The 22607-nt window shown below is 43.2% G+C and overlaps 2 protein-coding genes across 3 annotated transcripts; one reads left to right on the forward strand and one right to left on the reverse strand.

The window, feature by feature from the left end:
* Positions 1-11270: 11270 nt before the first annotated feature.
* Positions 11271-16170, reverse strand: LOC110499268. Of its 2 annotated transcripts, XM_036956091.1 has the most exons (7): positions 16054-16170; positions 15569-15737; positions 15248-15409; positions 14792-15217; positions 12664-12857; positions 12166-12325; positions 11271-12021 (listed from the first exon to the last, which is right to left on the reverse strand). In XM_036956091.1, the coding sequence occupies exons 1-7, from the start codon at positions 16054-16056 to the stop codon at positions 11879-11881; spliced, it is 1257 nt and encodes a 418-aa protein (XP_036811986.1). In that variant the 5' UTR covers positions 16057-16170; the 3' UTR covers positions 11271-11878. The 2 variants fall into 2 exon arrangements, with proteins under 2 accessions (XP_036811986.1, XP_021431968.2); XM_021576293.2 differs by having other exon boundaries at positions 14792-15409.
* A 3617-nt stretch (positions 16171-19787) lies between these two features.
* LOC110499269 (proteasome subunit beta type-1-B) lies at positions 19788-22259 on the forward strand. The gene is made up of 6 exons (XM_036956092.1): positions 19788-20089; positions 20454-20561; positions 21001-21082; positions 21228-21357; positions 21519-21625; positions 21918-22259. Exons 1-6 carry the CDS (start codon positions 19989-19991, stop codon positions 22101-22103), a joined length of 714 nt encoding a protein of 237 aa, XP_036811987.1. The 5' UTR covers positions 19788-19988; the 3' UTR covers positions 22104-22259.
* The last annotated feature ends 348 nt before the right edge of the window (positions 22260-22607 follow it).

The following is a 22607-nucleotide window of genomic DNA, read 5'->3' on the forward strand; positions in this document are numbered from 1 at the left end:
TAAACTAGCTCAAACGAGTCACTTAAAATAACCCACGTGAAAGTTCTTGTCATTGTTGGTAGCTGTCTGGCCATTGAGAATTACAACAACTCACGGATTTCTTCCCCACGGAAGCTTGCCCATCGTTTTTGTGACATTGTCAGCTAACACATCTACAGTCGTGGCCAAACGTTTTGAGAATGACCGAAATATTAATTTACACAATGTTTGCTGCTTCAGTGTCTTTAGATATTTTTGTCAGATGTTACTATGGAATACTGAAGTATAATTACAAGAATTTCATACGTGTCAAATGCTTTTATTGACAATTGCATGAAGTTGATGCAGAGTCAATATTTGCAGTGTTGACCCTTCTTTTTCAAGACATCTGCAATCCGCCCTGGCATGCTGTCAATTAACTTCTGGGCCACATCCTGACTGATGGCAGCCCATTCTTGCATAATCAATGCTTGGAGTTTGTCATAATCTGTGGGGTTTTGTTTGTCCACCTGCCTCTTGAGGATTGACCACAAATTCTCAATGGGATTAAGGTCTGGGGGGTTTCCTGGCCATGGACCCAAAATATCGATGTTTTCTCCCCGAGCCACTTAGTTATCACTTTTGCCTTATGTCAAGGGGCTCCATCATGCTGGAAAAGGCATTGTTCGTCACCAAACTGTTCCTGGATGGTTGGGAGAAGTTGCTCTCGGAGGATGTGTTGGAACCATTCTTTATTCATGGCAGTGTTCTTAGGCAAAATTGTGAATGAGCCCACTCCCTTGGCTGAGAAGCAACCCCACACATGAATGGTCTCAGGATGCTTTACTGTTGGCATGACACAGGACTGATGGTAGCACTCACCTTGTCTTCTCCAGACAAGCTTTTTTCCAGATGCCCGAAACAATCAGAAAGGGGATTCATCAGATAAAATTACCTTACCCCAGTCCTCAGCAGTCCAATCCAAATCAAATCAAATTTTATTTGTCACATACACATGGTTAGCAGATGTTAATGCGAGTGTAGCGAAATGCTTGTGCTTCTAGTTCCGACAATGCAGTAATAACCAACAAGTAATCTAGCTAACAATTCCAAAACTACTACCTTATAGACACAAGTGTAAGGGGATAAAGAATATGTACATGAAGATATATGAATGAGTGATGGTACAGAGCGGCATAGGCAAGATACAGTAGATGGTATTGAGTGCAGTATATACATATGAGATGAGTATGTAAACAAAGTGGCATAGTTAAAGTGGCTAGTGATACATGTATTACATAAAGATGCAGTAGATGATATAGAGTACAGTATATACATATACATATGAGATGAATAATGTAGGGTATGTAACATTATATTAGGTAGCATTGTTTAAAGTGGCTAGTGATATATTTTACATAATTTCCCATCAATTCCCATTATTAAAGTGGCTGGAGTTGAGTCAGTGTGTTGGCAGCAGCCACTCAATGTTAGTGGTGGCTGTTTAACAGTCTGATGGCCTTGAGATAGAAGCTGTTTTTTAGTCTCTCGGTCCCAGCTTTGATGCCCCTGTACTGACCTCGCCTTCTGGATGATAGCGGGGTGAACAGGCAGTGGCTCGGGTGGTTGTTGTCCTTGATGATCTTTATGGCCTTCCTGTGACATCGGGTGGTGTAGGTGTCCTGGAGGGCAGGTAGTTTGCCCCCGGTGATGCGTTGTGCAGACCTCACTACCCTCTGGAGAGCCTTACGGTCGTGGGCGGAGCAGTTGCCGTACCAGGCGGTGATACAGCCCGACAGGATGCTCTCGATTGTGCATCTGTAGAAGTTTGTGAGTGCTTTAGGTGACAAGCCAAATTTCTTCAGCCTCCTGAGGTTGAAGAGGCGCTGCTGCGCCTTCTTCACGATGCTGTCTGTGTGGGTGGACCAATTCAGTGTCTGTGATGTGTACGCCGAGGAACTTAAAACTTACTACCCTCTCCACTACTGTTCCATCGATGTGGAAAAGGGGGTGTTCCCTCTGCTGTTTCCTGAAGTCCACAATCATCTCCTTAGTTTTGTTGACGTTGAGTGTGAGGTTATTTTCCTGACACCACACTCCGAGGGCCCTCACCTCCTCCCTGTAGGCTGTCTCGTCGTTGTTGGTAATCAAGCCTACCACTGTTGTGTCGTCCGCAAACTTGATGATTGAGTTGGAGGCGTGCGTGGCCACGCAGTCGTGGGTGAACAGGGAGTACAGGAGAGGGCTCAGAACGCACCCTTGTGGGGCCCCAGTGTTGAGGATCAGCGGGGTGGAAATGTTGTTGCCTACCCTCACCACCTGGGGGCGGCCCGTCAGGAAGTCCAGTACCCAGTTGCACAGGGCGGGGTCGAGACCCAGGGTCTCGAGCTTGATGACGAGCTTGGAGGGTACTATGGTGTTAAATGCCGAGCTGTAGTCGATGAACAGCATTCTCACATAGGTATTCCTCTTGTCCAGATGAGTTAGGGCAGTGTGCAGTGTGGTTGAGATTGCATCGTCTGTGGACCTACAGTGCCTTGCATAAGTATTCGGCCCCCTTGAACTTTGCGACCTTTTGCCACATTTCAGGCTTCAAACATAAAGATATAAAACTGTATTTTTTTGTGAAGAATCAACAACAAGTGGAACGACATTTATTGGATATTTCAAACTTTTTTAACAAATCAAAAACTGAAAAATTGCGCGTGCAAAATTATTCAGCCCCCTTAAGTTAATACTTTGTAGCGCCACCTTTTGCTGCGATTACAGCTGTAAGTCGCTTGGGGTATGTCTCTATCAGTTTTGCACATCGAGAGACTGACATTTTTTCCCATTCCTCCTTGCAAAACAGCTCGAGCTCAGTGAGGTTGGATGGAGAGCATTTGTGAACAGCAGTTTTCAGTTCTTTCCACAGATTCTCGATTGGATTCAGGTCTAGCTTTGACTTGGCCATTCTAACACCTGGATATGTTTATTTTTGAACCATTCCATTGTAGATTTTGCTTTATGTCTATACACCGTGTTGTAACAATGTGCAAATAGATACAGTACAAAAGGGAAAATAAATAAACAAATATTTACAATGGTGTTGTTTGTTCTTTACTGGTTGCTCTTTTCTTGTGGAAACAGGTCACAAATCTTGCTGCTGTGATGGCATACTGGTATTTCACCCAATATAAGTATATCAAAATTGGATTTGTTTTCAAATTCTTTGTGGGTCTGTGTAATCTGAGGGAAATTTGGGTCTCTAATATGGTTTTACATTTGGCAGGTTAGGAAGTGCAGCTCGGTTTCCACATTTTTTGGAGCAGTGTGCACATAGCCTGTCTTCTCTTGAGAGCCAGGTCTGCCTACGGCGGCCTCTATAGTCAATGAGTCTGTACATAGTCAGAGCTTTCCTTAATTTCTGGTCAGTCACAGTGTCAGGTATTTATACTCTCTGTATAGGGCCAAATAGCATTCTAATTTGCCCAGTTTTTTTGTTAATTATTTCCAATGTGTCAAGTAATTAACTTTTTATGTAATCATGATTTGGTTGGGCCTAATTGTGTTGCTGTTCTGGGGTTCTGTTTGTGTTTGTGAACAGAGCCCCAGGACCAGCTTTCTTAGGGGACTCTTCTCCAGATTCATCTCGCTGTAGGTGATTACTTTGGTTACAGAAAGTTTGGGAATTTCTTCCTTTTAGGTGGTTGTGGAATTGAATGGCTCTTTTCTGGATTTTGATCATTAGGGGGTATCGGCTTAATTCTGCTCTGCATGTATTATTTGGCGTTTTACATTGCATGCAGAATTCTGCAAAAATATCCTTTGTGTACAGTCGCCATTTTGTGAATTCTTGGTTGGTGAGCGGACCCCAGATCTCACAACCATAAAGGGTAATGGGTTCTATAACTGATTCAAGTATTTTTAGCCAGATCCTATCTGTCTCTTTCTCCCTCCCATCTTCACCCTTCTCTCTCTCTCCTGTATTCTCTCTTGCTACTTCTTTCCTTCCATCCCCATCTCTCTCCCCCTCCTCTCATTGAATTCAAAGGTCTTTATTGGCATCGGAAACTTCTCCCTCGATTGCTCAGTTTGGCCGGCTCTAGGAAGAGTCTTGATGGTCCCAAACTTCTTCCATTTAAGAATGTTGGAGGCCACTGTGTTCTTGGGGAACCTTCAATGCTGCAGAAATGTTTTGGTACCCTTGCCCAGATCTGTGCCTCGACACAATCCTGTCTCGGAGCTCTACGGACAATCCCTTCGACCTCATGGCTTGGTTTTGCTCTGACATGCAAAGTCAACTGTGGGACCTTATAGAGAACGACTACCTCATCTCTGTACCCCACACTTACAATTATATGTAGGTCCCTCAGTCGAGCAGTGAATTTCAACAACCAGGGAGGTTTTGCAATGCCTTGCAAAGAAGGACACCTATTGGTCAATGGGTATAAAAAATATATTTTAAAAAAGCAGACATTGAATATCCCTTTGAGCAAGGTGAAGTTATTAATTACACTTTGGATGTTGTAGCAATACAGCCAGTCATTACAAAGATACAGACTGAACCAGTCCTTCCCAACTCAGTTGCTGGAGAGGGAAAAAAACGCTCAAGGATTTCACCATCAGGCCAATGGTAACTTTAAAACAGTTAGTTTAATGGCTGTGATAGGATAAGACTGAGGATGGATCAACAACATTGTAGTTTCTCCACAATACTAACCTAATTGACAGAGTGAAAAGAAGAAAGCTTGTACAGAATATAAATATTCCAAAACATGCATCCGATTTGCAACAAGGCTAAAGTAATACTGCAAGAAATGTGGCAAATCAATTCACTTTTTGTCCTGAATACAAAGTGTTATGTGTTGTTGGATTTGCCCCAAACATTACTGATTACCACTCTCCATATTTTCAAGCATAGCGATGGCTGCATCATGCTTGTAATCGTTTAGGACTGGGGAGTTTTTCAGGATAAAAAAAACTAATGGTGCTAAGCACAGGCAAAATTAGAGGAAAACCTGGTTTAGTCTGTTTTCACCAGACACAGGGAGATCAATTCAACTTTCAGCAGGACAATAACCTAAAAAAGAAGGCCAAATCTACACTGGAGTTGATAACCAAGAAGACAGTGAATGTTGTTGAGTGGTCAAGTTACAGTTTTGACTTAAATCTACTTGAAAATCTATGGCAAGACCTGAAAATTGTTGTCTAGAATTTAACAACCAATTTGACAGGGCCTGATGAATTTTGAAAAGAATAATGGGCAAATTTTGCATAATCCAGGTGTGGAAAGCTCTTTAAAGACTCACAGTTTTAATGACATACAAGCCTTTCCCAATGATGCAGATAATAATAATACAAATAAATTAGTAACACATGGAATAAAATACACAAGAATGGAGTTCTACAGTGACTACTAGTATAAGATCAATGTGCAGGTGTACGAGGTAATTGAGGTGGGGTAAAGTGGCTAGGCATCAGGATAAATTATGATAAAAGTAAAATAATGAACAGTTGCAGCAGCATATGATGTATGTGTTGTGTACGTATGTAGTGTATGCGAGTTTACAGTATATGCACTAGTTTTGCGAGTCAGTGCAGGATAGAGTCAATGCAGATAGTTAATTAACTGGTTACCCGGACTATTTAGCAGTCTTAGAGAAAGGAAAAGGGGATACCTAGTCAGCTGCACAACAATGCATTAAACCGAAACTGGTCTTTCGCATTTAACCCTAACCCTCTGAAACAGTGGTGCTGGGGGCTTGCTTAATCAACGTCCACGTCATCGGCTCCTGGGAAGCAGTTGTTGTTGGGGGTTAACCACCTTTGCTCAAGGGCAGAACGGCAGATTTTTACACCTTGCCGGCTTGGGCATTCAAACCATTGACCTTTCGGTTATTGGTACAATTCTATTAAATGCTAGGCAACCTGCTGCCCCTCTAGGCTTACGGCTTTTTAGCAGTCTTATGGCTTGGGGGTGGAAGCTGTCTAGGAGCATGTTGGTCCAAGAGCCGATGCTCCAGTACTGTTTACCGGACAGTAGCAGAGTGAACAATCTATGGTTTGGGTGGCAGTAATCTTGGGCAATTTTTCGGGCCTTCCTCGGACACCACCTGATATAGAGGTCCCGAATGGTGGGGGAGTTCTGTACTGGGCTCTCCGCACCACCCTCTGTAGCGCTTTGCCATCGAGGGCGGTGCATTTGCCATACCAAGCAGTGAAGCAGCCAGTCAAGATGCTCTCGATGGTGCAGCTGTAGAACTGTTTCAGGATGCTAAATCTTTTCAGTATCCTGAGGGGGAAGAGGTGCTGTCGTGCCCTATCCACGACTGTGCAGTTGAGTCAGGAAGACCAGGATCCAGTTGAAGAGCGGACTATGGTGTTTTTAACGCTGAGCAGTGTGAAGTGCAATTTAGATTGTGTCATCTGTGGATCTGTTGGGGCGGAATACCAATTTGAGTGGGTCCAGGGTGTCTGGGATGATTGTGTGTCATGACCATTCTTTCAAAGCACTTTATAATTACAGATGTGTGTTCTACAGGGCGATTGTCATTTATGCAGGTTACCTTGGGAGTTCTTGTGAACAGGAACAATGTTGGTCAGCTTGAAACATGTTGGGATTGCAGACTGGGGCAAGAAGAGATTGAAAATGTCAGTGAAAACACTTGTCAGCTGATCTATGCATGCTTTGAGATTGGAACAATGGGCTTTCACGCAAGACTCAATGTTGTATTCCTTGAAGTGAGCATAAAAGGCATTTGGCTTGTTAGGGAGCTCTGCATCTCATGGCTTGGTTTCCCTTTGTAATCAGTTAATAGGATTCCACCTTCCTCCTATAGTCCTTTTGCATGTTTGTCTCAGAGGCCGTAGCGTGGTCTCATGTATGCATCTGGCCATCCCGGGATCACGGCACTACTGACATGCAAGTTCTGGTGGTCATCCCTAACAGCATTCGTCCGAGATCACGTTCTTTCCTGTCCCGTCTGTGCATGGGCAAAGAGCCCTCGCCAACTACCTACCGGTAAGTTCGAGCCTTTACCTACACCACACAGACCATGGTCCCACATCACCAAGGATTTCCTCAGTGATCTGCCAGACTCTTCGGGCTTCACTATTTTAGTTGTAGTGGACCGGTTCTCCAAGATGTGCCGACTCATCCCCCTTCCACATCTACCTAATGCCATGGAAATGGCCGAGTGCATGTTCCAACAGGTGTTGTCTGTATGAGATCCCGGAAGAGATTGTTTCGGAGACCCCAGTTCTTCTCCAGGGTGTGGCGAGCCTTCTGCGACCGACTGGGGGTCTCCATCAGCCTATCCTCCAGATACCATCCCCAAACAAACGGGCAGACGAAACGCCTGAATCAGGAAATGGGGAAGTACCTTCGCCAACACTGCAGCCACCAATCACACGAGTGGAGTCGCTATCTAGCCTGGGCCGAATACCCACAGAACTCCCTGGTGCATTCCTCACTCCTTTTCAGTGTGTCCTCGGATACCAACCCCCTGTGTTCCCATGGGAGACAGAGCACAGAACTGTGCCTGCCATCCACGAGTGGTTTCGATGGAGTGAACAGGTTTGGGAGACCGCACATCGAGCACCTACTTCGAGCTTCCCTCTCCCAGAAACGGTTCGCTGACCGGCGTCACCAATCTACTCCACTTTTCCACCCTGGGCAACGTGTGTGGCTCTCTACACGGGACATCCGGCTTCATGACCTCTGCTCATTGGTCCCTTCAATCTAACACACAGCATCAATCCTGTCACCTACCGTCTCCAATTGCACCGGATCTCATCCCTCCGTGTGTCCCTTCTCAAGCCTGTGAGGTACAGCCCTCTCCATCTTCCAGTGGCGCACCCCCTCCGTTTGACGTCGGCGGTGCACCGGCTTATTCCGTCCTAGCCCTCATTGACTCCAAGTGCCTGGGTGATCGCATCCACTACCTGATGAATTAGGAGGGGTACGGACCAGAAGAACGGTCCTGGGTCCCCGCCCAAGACATCCTCGACCCAGCCATGATAGAGATAGATCTCTCTATCTATATTCAGCTCTACTTACTCTGAATCGAAAATGCTAATTAGCATCTAAATAGACATTATGCAAAATACAAATCCCTGCAAGCTCCAAAAGGTCATCTCAAGCGGACACCTTTGCTAACAGGTATTGTCAATTTAAAACTTGCACAAGACAGTTTCACAGCATTGTCCATTTAAAATGTTGCAAATATATTCATCAGTACATTTAGCTAACATTTGCCTTGTCTATATGCTCATGGCATTTGTAGTTATTTATAATTAAATCACCTTGTCCTAGAGAGAATTACACGGTTATCAAAACGTTATGCCAGGGTAAGCCGACAAAACACAGCCCTTATTTTAAGTGCTACTAAAATCCAGTGGAGGCTGCTGAGGGGAGAACAGCTCATTATGGGAGAGCAAATGTTGCAATTGTATAACAAAGTTTGCCATGTTCATGATATGAGTGAGAATGCCCAACAAAATTAATGGGGGCCCCCTGGAGATCAGGGCTCCTGGGCACATGCCCTGTCAGTATTCGGCCATGATTACTCAAGTTTACATAGTCTAGCCAGCAAACTTACCAATCGAAAATGTGTTAGCTGACATAGCTAATTGAGTGACTGTCAGTGACTGATATAACAAGAGAAAGACTGCTGATGCACAACATTTCAAAATTACACATAACTCACCAGTAATTGGCACGAGTTCACATCTAGGACAATAATTCCCCTTTTTTTCAGCCTAGCATTTGCTTTTCAACAGCAGAGATTTGAAAACACCTTGTCGTCTGATTCTCTTCTTTGCAGGGAATCAATGGCGCAGAAGTATGCCATTTTACAGTCCCCGAAACAATTGTGCTATTGTGTTTTTTTCCATGTTATTTGAAACTTATTTTGGACAATGTTTCTGCCACTGTCTATTATGACCAAAAATAGTTTATAGATATCAGGACAGCGATTACTCACCCCGTACTGGAAGATTTGATCTTTAACGAGTTAGACACGAAATAATTTACTTCAGACACCTGACAAGGCCCTCATCCCAGTCATTCGCTGAAAAGAGATATCAGGGACATAGGTCTTGGTGTCCTGTAAGGATCCGACGGCGAGTGGGTAATCTGCCTTTACATTGGCCCTATTAGCCAATGTACAATCATTGGATACGAGCACATACAATTGAAGTCGGAAGTTTACATACACCTTAGCCAAATACATTTAAACTCAGTTTCACAATTCCTGACATTTAATCCTCGTAACAATTCCCTGTCTTAGGTCAGTTAGGATCACCACTTAATTTTAAGAATCTGAAATGTCAGAATAATAGTAGAGAGAATTGTTTATTTATTTCATCACATTCCCAGTGGGTCAGACGTTTACATACACTCAGTTAATATTTGGTAGCATTGCCTTGAAATTGTTTAACTTGGGTCAAACGTTTTGGGTAGCCTTCCACAAGATTCCCACAATAGGTTGGGTGAATTTTGGCCCATTCCTCCTGACAGAGCTGGTGTAACTGAGTCAGGTTTGTAGGCCTCCTTGCTCACACACGCTTTTTCAGTTCTGCCCACAAATGTTCTATAGGGTTGAGTTCAGGACTTTGTGATGGCCAATCCTATACCTTGACTTTGTTGTCCTTAAGCAATTTTGCCACAACTTTGGAAGTATGCTTGGGGTCATTGTCCATTTGGAAGACCCATTTGTGACCAAGCTTTAACTTCCTGACTAATGTCTAGAGATGTTGCTTCAATATATCCACATAATGTTCCTTAATCATGATGTCATCTATTTTGTGAAGTGCACCAGTCCCTCCTGCAGCAAAGCACACCCACACCATCATGCTGCCACCCCGTGCTTCACGGTTGGGATGGTGTTCTTTGGCTTGCAAGCCTCCCCCTTTTTCCTCCAAACATAACGATGGTCATTATGGACAAACAGTTCTATTTTTGTTTCATCAGACCAGAGGACATTTCCCCCAAAAGTATGATCTTTGTCCCCATGTGCAATTGCAAACCATAGTCTGGCTTTTTAATGGCGGTTTTGGAGCAGTGGCTTCTTCCTTGCTGAACAGCCTTTCAGGTTATGTCGATATAGGACTCGTTTTACTGTGGATATAGATACTTTTGTACCCGTTTCCTCCAGCATCTTCACAAGGTCCTTTGCTGTTGTCCTGGGATTGATTTGCACCTTTCGCACCAAAGTACGTTAATCTCTAGGAGACAGAACGCGTCTCCTTCATGAGCGGTATGACGGCTGCGTGGTGGGGGTGCTTGCTCAGTCCCCTCCTGTACTCCGAGCTTCCTGCCATCCAGGACCTCTATACAAGGCAGTGTCAGAACGCCCTAAAAATGGTCAAAGACTCCAGCCACCCTAGTCAAAGACTGTTCTCTCTGCTCCCGCACAGCAAGAGGTACCGGAGCACCATGTCTAGGTATCCAAAAGGCTTCTTAAACAACTTCTTCAGGATCGGTGGGTCCTCTGGGGGACGGGGTTAACGTAGGCTAATGCGATTAGCATGAGGTTGTAAGTAACAATGTCCTAGGACAGACATATATGATAAGCAAAAGGCTTAAATTCTTGTTAACCTAACTGCACTGTTCAATTTACAGTAGCTATTACAGTGAAAGAATACCATGCTATTGTTTGAGGCGAGTGTACAGTTTTGAACATAAAGTTATTAATAAACCAATTAGGCACATTTGGGCAGTCCTGATAGAAACATTTTCACATAAATGCAATGGTTCATTGGATCAGTCTAAAACTGTGCATATACACTGCTGCCATCTAGTGGGCAAAATGTAAGTTGCGCCTGGGCTGGAATAATACAGTATGGCCTTTCGCTTGCATTTCAAAGATGGTACAATTATTTCTTTGTGTTATCTTTTACCAGATCTAATGGGTTACATTCTTCTACATTCCTTTCACATTTCCAAACGTCAAAGTGTTTCCTTTGAAAATAGTACCAATAAAATGCATATCCTTGATTCAGGGCCTGAGCTACAGGCAGTTAGATTTGAGTATGACATTTTAGGCAAATGTTGAAAAAAAGGGTCCGATCCTTAAGCCATAAGACTCCTGAACAGCTAATCAAATGGCTACCCAGACAATTTGCACTCCCCCCCCCCCCCCTCCCCTTTTACACTACTGCTACTCAGTTTCATTATCTATGCATGATCACTTTAACTCTACTTACATGTACATATTACCTCTTACCTTGACTAACTGGTGCCCACGCACATAGACTCTGTACCAGTACCCCCTGTGTATATAGCTTCGCTATTGTTATTTTACTGCTGCTCTTTAATTACTTGTTTCTTTTTTTTTTACATCTCTTTTTCTTAAAATGGCATTGTTGGTTTAAGGCTTGTAAGTAAGTATTTCCGGCGCATGTGACAAATACAATTTTGATTTGATTAAATTTTGAATTGCGATCTCCACCAAATCATTGAAACTGTCCAAACGAAACAGACGGAAAGTAGGTCTGGTCTTCATAGTAACATACAACTAGCTAGCTAAGGTGCGAGGATAACAAATTGATTCAAATCAAAATTTGTCTAGTATAGCCATTTAGCTTAGATAGCTAAGCTAGCTTGGCATTGAACGTATAGAACTAACGACAGGTTTGGTTGGCAACGATGCCAATAGAATGAACAACAAGCGACCCTAGATTTGTGTGTGGGACTATATCTCGAGAAAGGATGGAAATGATATGAATAAATTCATCAAAATAACATGTAAATCATTATTTTAATTCAATATTTTCATAGGTTGGTAACCATTGTATTAAAGCGATAACGCCCTCAAAGCTAGGGTTTGGATGACATATCGGCACGGTTTGCTGGCCCGAGACGAATGCCAATATGTCCTCCAAACCACAGCTTTTTGGGCATTATCACTTAAATACACTCCTCTCCCCAAGTCCATCACGGCACAGGTGCCACCACACTCCTGTCTCGTCTCCTTCTCCCTCCTTCCCGATATGCTGCCAGCTGCAACCACTTTTTCATGACAGACTCCACATCGCTCTCGGATGCTTTAGATGTTAACGGATTCTTCCGGACAACAGCTAATGAACAAGAACACAAGTGGTCGCAAAGATGTGAACATTTGGTTGCAACAGGGTGAATTGAATACTTTAAAATGTCATGGTAATTGCATTGCAGGAAGCCATTCGTGTCATGAGACATTTGCAAATATGAGAAATCCTTACCAATCAAAACCTCTCTCAGTCGAAGAGATCCAAGAGAGATTTTCCTATTCACTCCTCTCCAATTCATGTTTTTTGCCAGCGCATTGGAAATTGTGTGCCTCATTAAACGCCACACGACATCCTTCACATCGCATCCCCCAACGAGGCTCAAGTGGTTAATCTAAAGGGGAAAAAAAACATTTGAATAATGTATCAATTGACAAACTTTAAGCCACAAGTGACTGCCACTTTTCCCCAGGCGAGGGAAGCATATATGGTTAAGAAACTTGTATGCTAATTCTGATGAAGGTCTTTGGAGGTTGAAACGTCATGCGTTAATCCTACATAAAGTTGAAAAGTTTACTGTGGAGTGAGAGACTCATTTTCCATTTCACAAAAAGTTTGTGGACATACATCCTACTTTTTTTCCCTTCTTGCATATCTGAATTTGATTTGAATCCCATGAACTCCCACTGAATCACTCTAAAAGAGCATTAGATGTAGTGGAATGAAACTCACCAGTTTAAGTTTGAAGTCAGCCCCCTGAAGATCGGTTTCCAGCCTCTGGAGACTTTGTTGATCCTTCAATGGCAGAAGGCCTCCTTCGATCGCATATTCTGCTCCATTCTGCTGTGCTGTTTGTAAGAGTCGTAGGATGAGTGTCTGTTGTTCCAGTATCATCTCTTGCTTGGTAAGCATTTCCCGAATTAGCACTGAAAGACATTTTAAAAAAGGGGCACTTCACTATAACACAATGAGGTGAACAAGAGTGCCCTTTTGCCCTCAGAACAGACTCAATTCATCGGGGCATGGACTCAAGTTGTTGAATGCGTTCCACATGGACACATGTTGACTCCAATGGTTATCACAGTTATGTCAAGTTGGCTGGTGGACCATTCTTCATATAAACGGATCTGTCGACTGTGATAAACCCAGCAGCGTTGCAGTTCTTGACACAAACCAATGCGCCTGGCAGCTACCACCATACCCCGTTCAAAGGCACTTCCATTTTGTCTTGACCATTCAAAAACTTTGAAAGGCATATATACACACACAACACGTCTCAAATTGTCTCAAGGCTGAAAAATCGTATTATTTTACCCTTCATCTACACTGATTGAAGTGGATTTAACAAGTGACATCAATAAGGGATCATAGCTTTCATCTGGTCAGTCTCATGGAAACAGCATATTCTTAATGTTTTGTATACTCGGTGTATAGTATCATATACAGTACCAGTCAAAAGCTGACACAGCTACTCATTCCAGGGTTTTTCTTTATTTTTACATTATAGAATAATAGTGAAATGAAATAACACATAAGGATTCATGTAGTAACCAAAAAAAAAGTGTTAAATAAAAACATATTTTATATTTGAGATTCTTCAAAGTAGACACCTTTTGCCTTGACAGCTTTGCACACTCTTGGCATCCTCTCAATCAGCTTCATGAGGTAGTCACCCAGAACGCATTTCAGTTAACAAGTGTTTCAAGAACTTTGAAAGTTTCTTCAAGTGCAGTTGCAAAAACTAACAAGCACTATGATGAAAATGGCTCTCATGAAAGGAAGATCCAGAGTTACCTCAGCTGCAGAAGTTCATTAGTTACCAGCCTCAAATTGCAGCCCAAATAAATGCTTCACAGCGTTCAAGTAACAGACATCTTAACTTCAACTCTTCAGAAGAGACTGCGTGAATCAGGCCTTCATGGTCGATTGCTGCAAAGAAACCACTACTAAAGGACACCAATAAGAGTCTTGCTTGGGTCAAGAAACACAAGCAATGGACATTAGAGCGGTGGAAATCTCTCCTTTGGTCTGTGTTCAAATTTGACATTTTGGTTCCAAACGCTGTGTCTTTGTGAGAGGCAGAGTAGGTGAACGGATCTCCGCGTGTGTATTTCCCACCGTGAAGCATGGAGGAAGAGATGTGATGGTGCTTTGCTGGTGACACAGTGATTTATTTAGAATTCAAGGCACACTTACCCAGCATGGCTACCACAGCATTCTGCAGCGATACACCAGCCCATCAGGTTAGCGCTTAGTGGGAAAATAATTAGTTTTTCAACAGGACAATGACCCAACACACTGCCAGGCTGTGTAAGGGCTATTTGAGCGATGAAGTGCTGCATCAGATGACCTGGCCTCCAATCACCCAACCTCAACCCAATTGAAATGGTTTGGGATGAGTTGGACCACAGAGGGAAGGAAAAGCAGCCAACAAGTGCTCAGCATATGTGAGAACTCCTTCAAGACTGTTGGAAAAGCATTTCAGGTGAAGCTGGTTGAGAGAATGTCAAGAGTGTGCAAAGCTGTCAACAATAAACTCTTTGAAGAAACTCAAATATATCTTGATTTGTTTAACACTTTTTTGGTTACTACATGATTCCTTATGCATTATTTCATAGTGTTGATGTCTTCACTATTATTCTATTATGTAAAAATAAAGAAAAATCCTGGAATGAGTAGCTGTGTCAACTTTTGACTGGTACTGTATATAATATACACTGAGTAGTCAAAACATTAAGAATGTGTAGTTGTCTCCATTATTATTCTACAATGTAGAAAATAGTAAAAATAAAAACCCTTGAATGAGTAGGTGTGACCAATCTTTTGACTGGTACTGTATACATTACTTATTGCTGCTCACCAGAAGGAGAGACAGGGTAGATGTGTTTATCCTCTGCAAACCCCCAATTGTCCTGGTCAAGGCACTGAGCCTTGAGATTGGAGTGAGCTGTAATGCCCTTCTCAGCAGATGTATGTTTTCTAAGTTGATGTTTCCTCAGTTTTTTTTTGTTAAGCCACAAACTGCAGTTGCAACACTTGATTTTCCGCTTGACTGCAGGTTTCACAGCTGGACACGCTGAACCGCTCGCCGATGCACTGGTTACATCTGGGGCTCTCGCCGATGCACTGGTTACATCTGGGGCTCTCGCCGATGCACTGGTTACATCTGGGGCTCTCGCCGATGCACTGGTTACATCTGGGGCTCTCGCCGATGCACTGGTTACATCTGGGGCTCTCGCCGATGCACTGGTTACATCTGGGGCTCTCGCCGATGCACTGGTTACATCTGGGGCTCTCGCCGATGCACTGGTTACATCTGGGGCTCTCGCTGTTGAACCTGGGGCTCGATAACATACTGACTCACAATGTGGAATGTGTTTGGTAAAATCACTCCTATTTACATAGGTCTTGGGGCAATATGGGCAGTGGAAATGCTTTGCTTCTCTGCACTCCAGATGGCATATGAATATTGTGAACTCTGAAATGAATAAAAACAAGCAAATCAACATCCAGGACACAAACTACCTGGTTTATATAATCATGTGATGATGACCGGTACAGAACTAGTCTAATTAATGAAAGCCTTTATGCGGCTAGTATGTGTAGCTATGTGTAACATCACGGTACATGTGCTAACCTCTATGCAGCACAGCCTTCAATCTGTGCGACTCAATGTGTGTCAACACACTGGCATAGTCTCGGGGCTTGAAAATTGAAGGCTGGCAGAAGGGGCAATGATACAAGTGGTCCTTCTGGCACTGGGATAAAACCAAACGGCCATCTGCTGCTTTTCGCACTGTGATATGCTGTCAAACACAAACATAAATTACAAATAGTTTAGCAAGTCAGCGAGCGTTATGTGCGTTGATAGCGAACAGTCGGTCACGGCAAACTGACTTTTCAGTGATAACAGTATAGTAACTAGTTAAGCTAAAATGCTAGCAAAGTGCTATGTTAGCTAGCTAGCTTGGTAAATAGCCACGTTAATGTTAGGCAGCAATAACATGATAGATAGTATACATATATCTAGCTAAGAAAAACGTAGATACCGGAAGTTACACCAAAGGCGTAACTCAAAGTGAAACGAAAAATGCTACCCTAAAGTTAATTGAAATGCCTTACCATAATCCCGAACGGCGACGAAGGCGCGATCTAGCGGATCACGTCTGTCAAATCCGTCATCTTCATCTTCTTCTTTGGTATCGTCTGTTCGCACATTTTGTTTGTACATGCCGCCACCTATTGTGAGGGAGTGTGTGGTCAATCACGTTAGTTTTTGTGCCCCAAATTATAAAGGGGGAAAGGGGGAAAAAATGCACCACCAACTAAAAATTCGAATAAATAACACCATTCCATTCCACTACTTTGACCCTAACTGATCCTACACCAGGCCGATGCGCTGGGAGGAAATGACTCTTTCGTTCAACATACCTTGTAATTCCTCAGTAAAATCTCATACACCGAAGAACTGCTCTGCAGCTGACACCACAACATCTATTTCTGTGATTTACGTTCTGTTTCTGCGGTACAGTTGATAACCATGGCAATGAATGCTAAGAAGCCAACATTACTGAAGCACAAATTGTATCACTCTGCATTGGCCTAGAACCAAAGGCCTACAACTCACCCTTGACTCATCATCCTCTACTCTCTTCGCTGCCTCAGCATACAACACCTTCTGTTCTACTCAGAATCTCCCTCCTACACACTACTTCAAAATGACCATGAGCTTGGTATCTGAAACACCTTAGTGGGTTCGGCACAAAAGCTCTCACAGCATAACTGACATATCCTAACATGACTTTGTCAGGTAAAGACTCAGCTTTAAAACTCAAAAGGCAGACAGTGTCTTCTCAGTTTCACCACACTCACCACTGGGTCTGTGTCGCACCCAACGGCGGGTGTCACAGACACAGGGAATCTTCCATTTCAGTTGCTCCACCTCAACACTTAACACAGTAATCACTCCTTTCCAAGGCGCCCTGCTCCAGAGAGCAAAGCAACACACATCTTCCCTCTGCCCTCGGCACCTCTCCATCTTCCTCACTGTCTATAACCACGTCTATCCATTAACCACGCTCATGCCACTGTTTTGTTTGCAGAACACGCACTGATGGCCTTTCTCTAATACCCAACTTCTGTTCCTTAGCCCAAATTACTAGTCTGGCTATCTCTGGCTTCTCCATCCTCGCAAAACGTAGGCTACTCTGCATCTGAGCACTGCCTTTCAAATTGTGTTACATTATGGGGATAAAACATTTCCGACTTGCGCCTTCAAGTCAACTGCAGGTTTCTTCAGTTGCTCTTCACCAACTTCATCCTGCAGCCATCGCCTGCATTGTGGGAGGTTCAATTGTCAACAAATCAATAGGGTGTTTTTGTTTGACTCACGCAAACGTGACCAAAGAGGTAACTGAAACAAGAAACAACTTTGTCTCAGTACATGTATACAGTGGATATGTACAAATGAATGTGATGTGAGGCTCTCTCACCAATTGTTTGTACAATATACACACATATATTTTCAGTTTGTGAGTGTATGATATGGGGCTTGGAGACATGTTTATTTTGACATTATAAAGAACAACTATTATAAACAATGGCAACACTGCCATGTTGCACTGAGCCTTGCTGTTGGAAAACCACATCAGTGTCCAACTTTTGGCTGTCGTAAATACACCTTCCCCGACTTCACTCTTCAACTTTCATCTACAGTCGGTTGCTTTTGCCTAACCATTCAAACGAGCCCAGAAACAGAAAGGGCACATTCTATGTAGACAACTTTAAAGGCAAGGCAAGACTGACTCATCTGCAAATCACCTTGCATCATAAATAACTACTCAATATGATTTGTAGATCAGTCAGTCAGTCACAATTAACCCAAGATACATCATGGTTTTGATGATCTCAAACACGGCCAACGACACCGCAGCCCAAGCAGCCATGCAAAATGGTCTTGAGTGGCAACAAATATGGCAACAAATCTTCCCAATTAGCTGTTTGCTTTCCATACATCCACTTGTGTTGATCAATGACGGCCTATGAGGGTGTCGATTAATCTAGCCCGGCGCCCGTGTAGGCGTGTTGATGTATTCCATTTGGAACCGGGCTGCCTTCTAGGTGTCTGTCCTACAGCAAAGTCAGCTCAAAACAAAAGTGACGTAATTACTACACCGACTCTGACGCTCATTGGATGTGGCTTGGAAACTATTAAGGAATACAAAGGGAAACCCAGCTGTGAGCTGCCCAGTGAAGCGAGCCTACCAGACGAGCTAAATGCCTTTAGTACTCACTTCGAGGCAAGCAACACTGAAGCAGGCATGAGTGCACCAGCTGTTCCAGACGACTGTGAGATCACGCTCTCCAGGTCAACATTCACAAAGCCGCGAGGCCAGACCGATTACCAGGACATGTACTCAAAGCATGCGCGGAAGAACTGGCAAGTGTCTTCACTGACATTTTCAACCTCTCCCTGACCGAGTCTGTAAAAGCTACATGTTTCAAAAAGACCACCATAGTCCCTGTGCCCAAGAAAGCGAAGGTAACCTGCCTAAATGATTACCGACCCGTAGCACTCGTCGGAAGTCACAAAGTACTTTGGAAAGGATGGTCATGGCTCACATCAACGCCATCATGCTGGAAACCCTAGACCTACTCCAATTCGCATTACGCCCCAACAGATCCACAGATGATGCAATCTCAATTGCACTCCACACTGCCCTTTCCCACCTGGACAAAAGGAACACCTATGTGAGAATGCTGTTCATTGACTACAGCTCAGCGTTCAACACCATAGTACCCACAAACCTCATCACTAAGCTAAGAACCCTGGGACTAAACACGTCCCTCTGCAACTGGCAACAACACATCTGCCACGCTGATCATCAATACTGGGTCCTCTCAGGGGTGCGTGCTTAGTCCCCTCCTGTACTCCCTGTTCACCCACGACTGCGTGGCCAAGCACGACTCCAACACAATCATTAAGTTTGCTGACGACACAACAGTGCTTAGCCTGATCACTGACAACAATGAGACAGTCTATTGGGAGGAGGTCAGAGACCTGGAAGTGTGGAGCCAGGACTACAACCTCTCCCTCAATGTGAGCAAGACAAAGAGCTGATCGTGGGCTACAGGAAAAAAAGCGCTGAACAGGACCCCATTAACACCGACGGGGCTGAAGTGGAGCAGGTCGAGAGTTTCAAGCTCCATGGTGTCCAAAACACTAACTAATGATGAGCTTGGAGGGTACTATGGTGTTGAAGACTGAGCTATAATCAATGAACAGCATTCTGATGTTGGTATTCCTCTTGTCCCGATGGAATAGGGCAGTGTGCAGTGCGATGGCGATTGCATTGTCTGTGGATCTATTGGAGTGGTAAGCAAATTGAAGTTGGTCTAAGGTGTCAGGTAAGGTAGAGGTAATATGATCTTTAACTAGCCTCTCAAGCACTTCATGATGACAGAAGTGAGTGCTACAGGGCGATAGTCATTTAGTTCCTTACGTTTGCTTTCTTTGGTACAGGAACAATGGTGGACATCTTGAAGCAAGTAGGGACAGCAGACTGGGATAGGGAGAGATTGATAGGGAGAGATTTTGGGACTTAAGGATTTTACATCTGAAGACTTGCGAGGGGTACTGGCACCGGAAGACAGCCTGCCGTCCCAGGCTCCCCTTGAGCTTGTGTCAGCTCTGTTTTATTTTTAACAGAAAAGTTGTTTGATTAAATTATATTTAGATTTTTGGGGGTAGTAGTTGAGTAGTTTTTTTTAGTTTGTTCAGTTTTTTGTGAATTCTGTTTCCATGCCGCACACTAAATGGTGTGAACAACAATATACAGAAGAAGAAGAATGTTGAGTTCACACCCATGTTCTGGTCGACAGTTGAGTTGCATTTACCCATTACTCCAGCCAGAAGGTGGTAGGAAAGACACATTTTTGTTTTGCAGGTTGTTGAAGAAGAAGAAGCATATCCGTTCGCCATATTGCAGTGATACAGCGATATTTCTCACTTGTCTTTGGGAACCTGAAGGCTTTGCGTTTCCTCGTTAACCGGCACAATGTTTGCGACACAAGTTTATGGAGATAATGGGAAAATGAAGGAATATCACTATACTGGACCAGTAGAGCACCGATTCTCTCCATATTCCTTTAACGGAGGGTAAGCATGAATGTCCAACTAGCAAATCTTAGCAAGTTACCGTGAACTAGCTAATGCTCTTGTGCAGTCAGAACGGACAGTGATTGAATATAAGTTAGTTAGTTAGTGCCCATGAAGCAAATAACTAACACTTAACTAATCGAGATCACTTTTAGCTAGTTACGTGAACAACATACTTCGCTACCTACATGTTTAGTTTCGATTTCAGTTAGCATACGTTCGCTAGTATCTGACGCTAACAGTAGTTAGACTAGTTTCTTTATAGCTAGCTACTTATGTCACGGAGCTGATTAATGTTTTGCCAAAACGAACTTGTTTGTCAGGGAGCTTCAAAGTCTTAACATAGTTTTTATTGTGCTTCCAGGACTGTGCTTGCTGTTGCCGGTGAAGACTTTGCCATTGTGGCCTCTGACACCCGTTTGAGTGAAGGCTATTCAATCCACAGCCGTGACTCTCCAAAATGCTACAAGTTGTAAGTCAAACACACACTATTGTATTTCCAAGGATGAGCGAAGGCACATTGTCAGATGGTGTGGTTTAACTCTACTAATTGGCTCACTATTTCTACGTTTAATCATGCAGTCAAATTCTCCACAAATATTTTTCAGAAATTGGTCTTTTGACCTATCAGATTAGTTCTGAAAGAGCTTGCTGTGAAAATATCTGATGTGATTGTTCAAACTAGCAATTAGAGGGGAAAATATCATAATTGGGCTGCCTGTCTAAACACAGCCTAAGTGACTCATCAATGTCTTATGTATTGACACAGATGACACTTCTAAATGCAGTCTTGGTAAAACAAAATCATTTTAAATGGTGGTGGATACTGCTTGTGAACATCATAATACATTGGATGTAAATCAATATTCAACCTCAATGCTGTTACTAATACAGTTTTTCATTTATCACAGGACAGATACAACTGTCATAGGATGCAGTGGATTCCATGGAGATTGCTTGACTCTTACTAAAATCATTGATGCAAGATTAAAGGTGAGATCATCTTGGGCTTGAGACTGTTTCACTTTCATTCATAAATGTTACTTTAAAAATAGTTTGCTAAGCTGAAAGTTATGGAATACTGCTGTACACTAAGTTAGCATTTGTAAATGTTTCATTTTCAAACACATATTTGTAGATGTACAAGCACTCCAACAACAAGTGCATGACAAGTGGAGCAATTGCAGCCATGCTGTCAACAATCCTGTACGGTAGAAGATTCTTCCCCTACTACGTTTACAACATCATCGGTGGCTTGGATGAGGAGGGTATGTCTCCTGCTCTATTTCTGTTATTACTATAATCACAATGCTTGGCTAATTTTCCATGTAATTTATTCACTGCATATTTTTTTAGTTTTTTTTTTAATCCACTCCTAGTTCAATATGTATTACTCTCCTAACTGATTTGGATTGTTTTTGCTTTTCAGGTAAAGGAGCTGTTTATAGTTTTGACCCAGTGGGATCCTATCAGAGAGACACATACAAAGCTGGAGGCTCAGCGAGTGCTATGCTGCAACCTCTGCTTGACAACCAGGTAAAGAAACAAAGGGGCATAAGTTCAGCATCACTATCTTTTAAGGACTTTGTTCCCCCTGAAGCACCTCTGTCCAATGGATTGTACTGCAATCCAACAGCACAATATGACTTGAATGTTTGTGTGTTTAAAAGAAAAAAGGGAAAAAAAAGTGATGTATTATTTGGAGGTTTCAAGGCAACTCTAGACATTCTAGTGGCCTAATTGATACTGTATTGGTTCGGAACAAACCAGTTCTTGGTTTCTGTATAGCCCCTTATCGTCTTTGTCTTTATTCTTAATTTACAATCAGATTGGATTCAAGAACATGGAGGGTGTGCAGCACCTGCCCCTGAGCCAGGAGAAGGCTGTGCAGCTGGTCAAAGATGTCTTCATCTCTGCTGCTGAGAGAGATGTGTACACCGGGGATGCCCTCAGGATCTGCATCGTCACCAAGGATGGCATCAAAGAAGAGACAGTCCCTCTCAGGAAGGACTGACCAACCTGCCGCTGTCAACCTCCCACTTTTGTCTGTATTTTTCATATTTTGGACCTATCTCCTGCTTTTCTTTTTACATTCTTGCTGAAGAAAAATGTTCCCTGTAGTTAATTTTGTCAGTGACCATTTTTATTAAACATTAAATGTTTGAAAATGTATTTGATTAAAATGATTACAACTGTTTAGAAAAACCAACAAACACAGTGTATAAAACATTAGGAACACCTGCCTAATATTAAGTTGCACCCTGTTTTGCCCTCAGAACAGGCTCAATTTGTTGAGGCATGGACTCTACAAGGTGTTGAAAGCGTTCCACAGGGATGCTGGCCCATGTTGATTCAATGCTTCTCACAGTTGTATAAAGTTGGCTGGATGTCCTTTGGGTGGTGGACCATTCTTGATATGGATAGGAAACTGTTGAGTGTGGAAACCCTGCAGTGCTGTAGTTCTTGACACTCAAACCAGTGCACATGGCACCTACTACAATACCCCAGTTCAAAGGCA

Source organism: Oncorhynchus mykiss, chromosome 20 (assembly GCF_013265735.2).
Source record: "Oncorhynchus mykiss isolate Arlee chromosome 20, USDA_OmykA_1.1, whole genome shotgun sequence".
In the NCBI taxonomy this organism is placed as follows: Eukaryota; Metazoa; Chordata; class Actinopteri; order Salmoniformes; family Salmonidae; genus Oncorhynchus; species Oncorhynchus mykiss.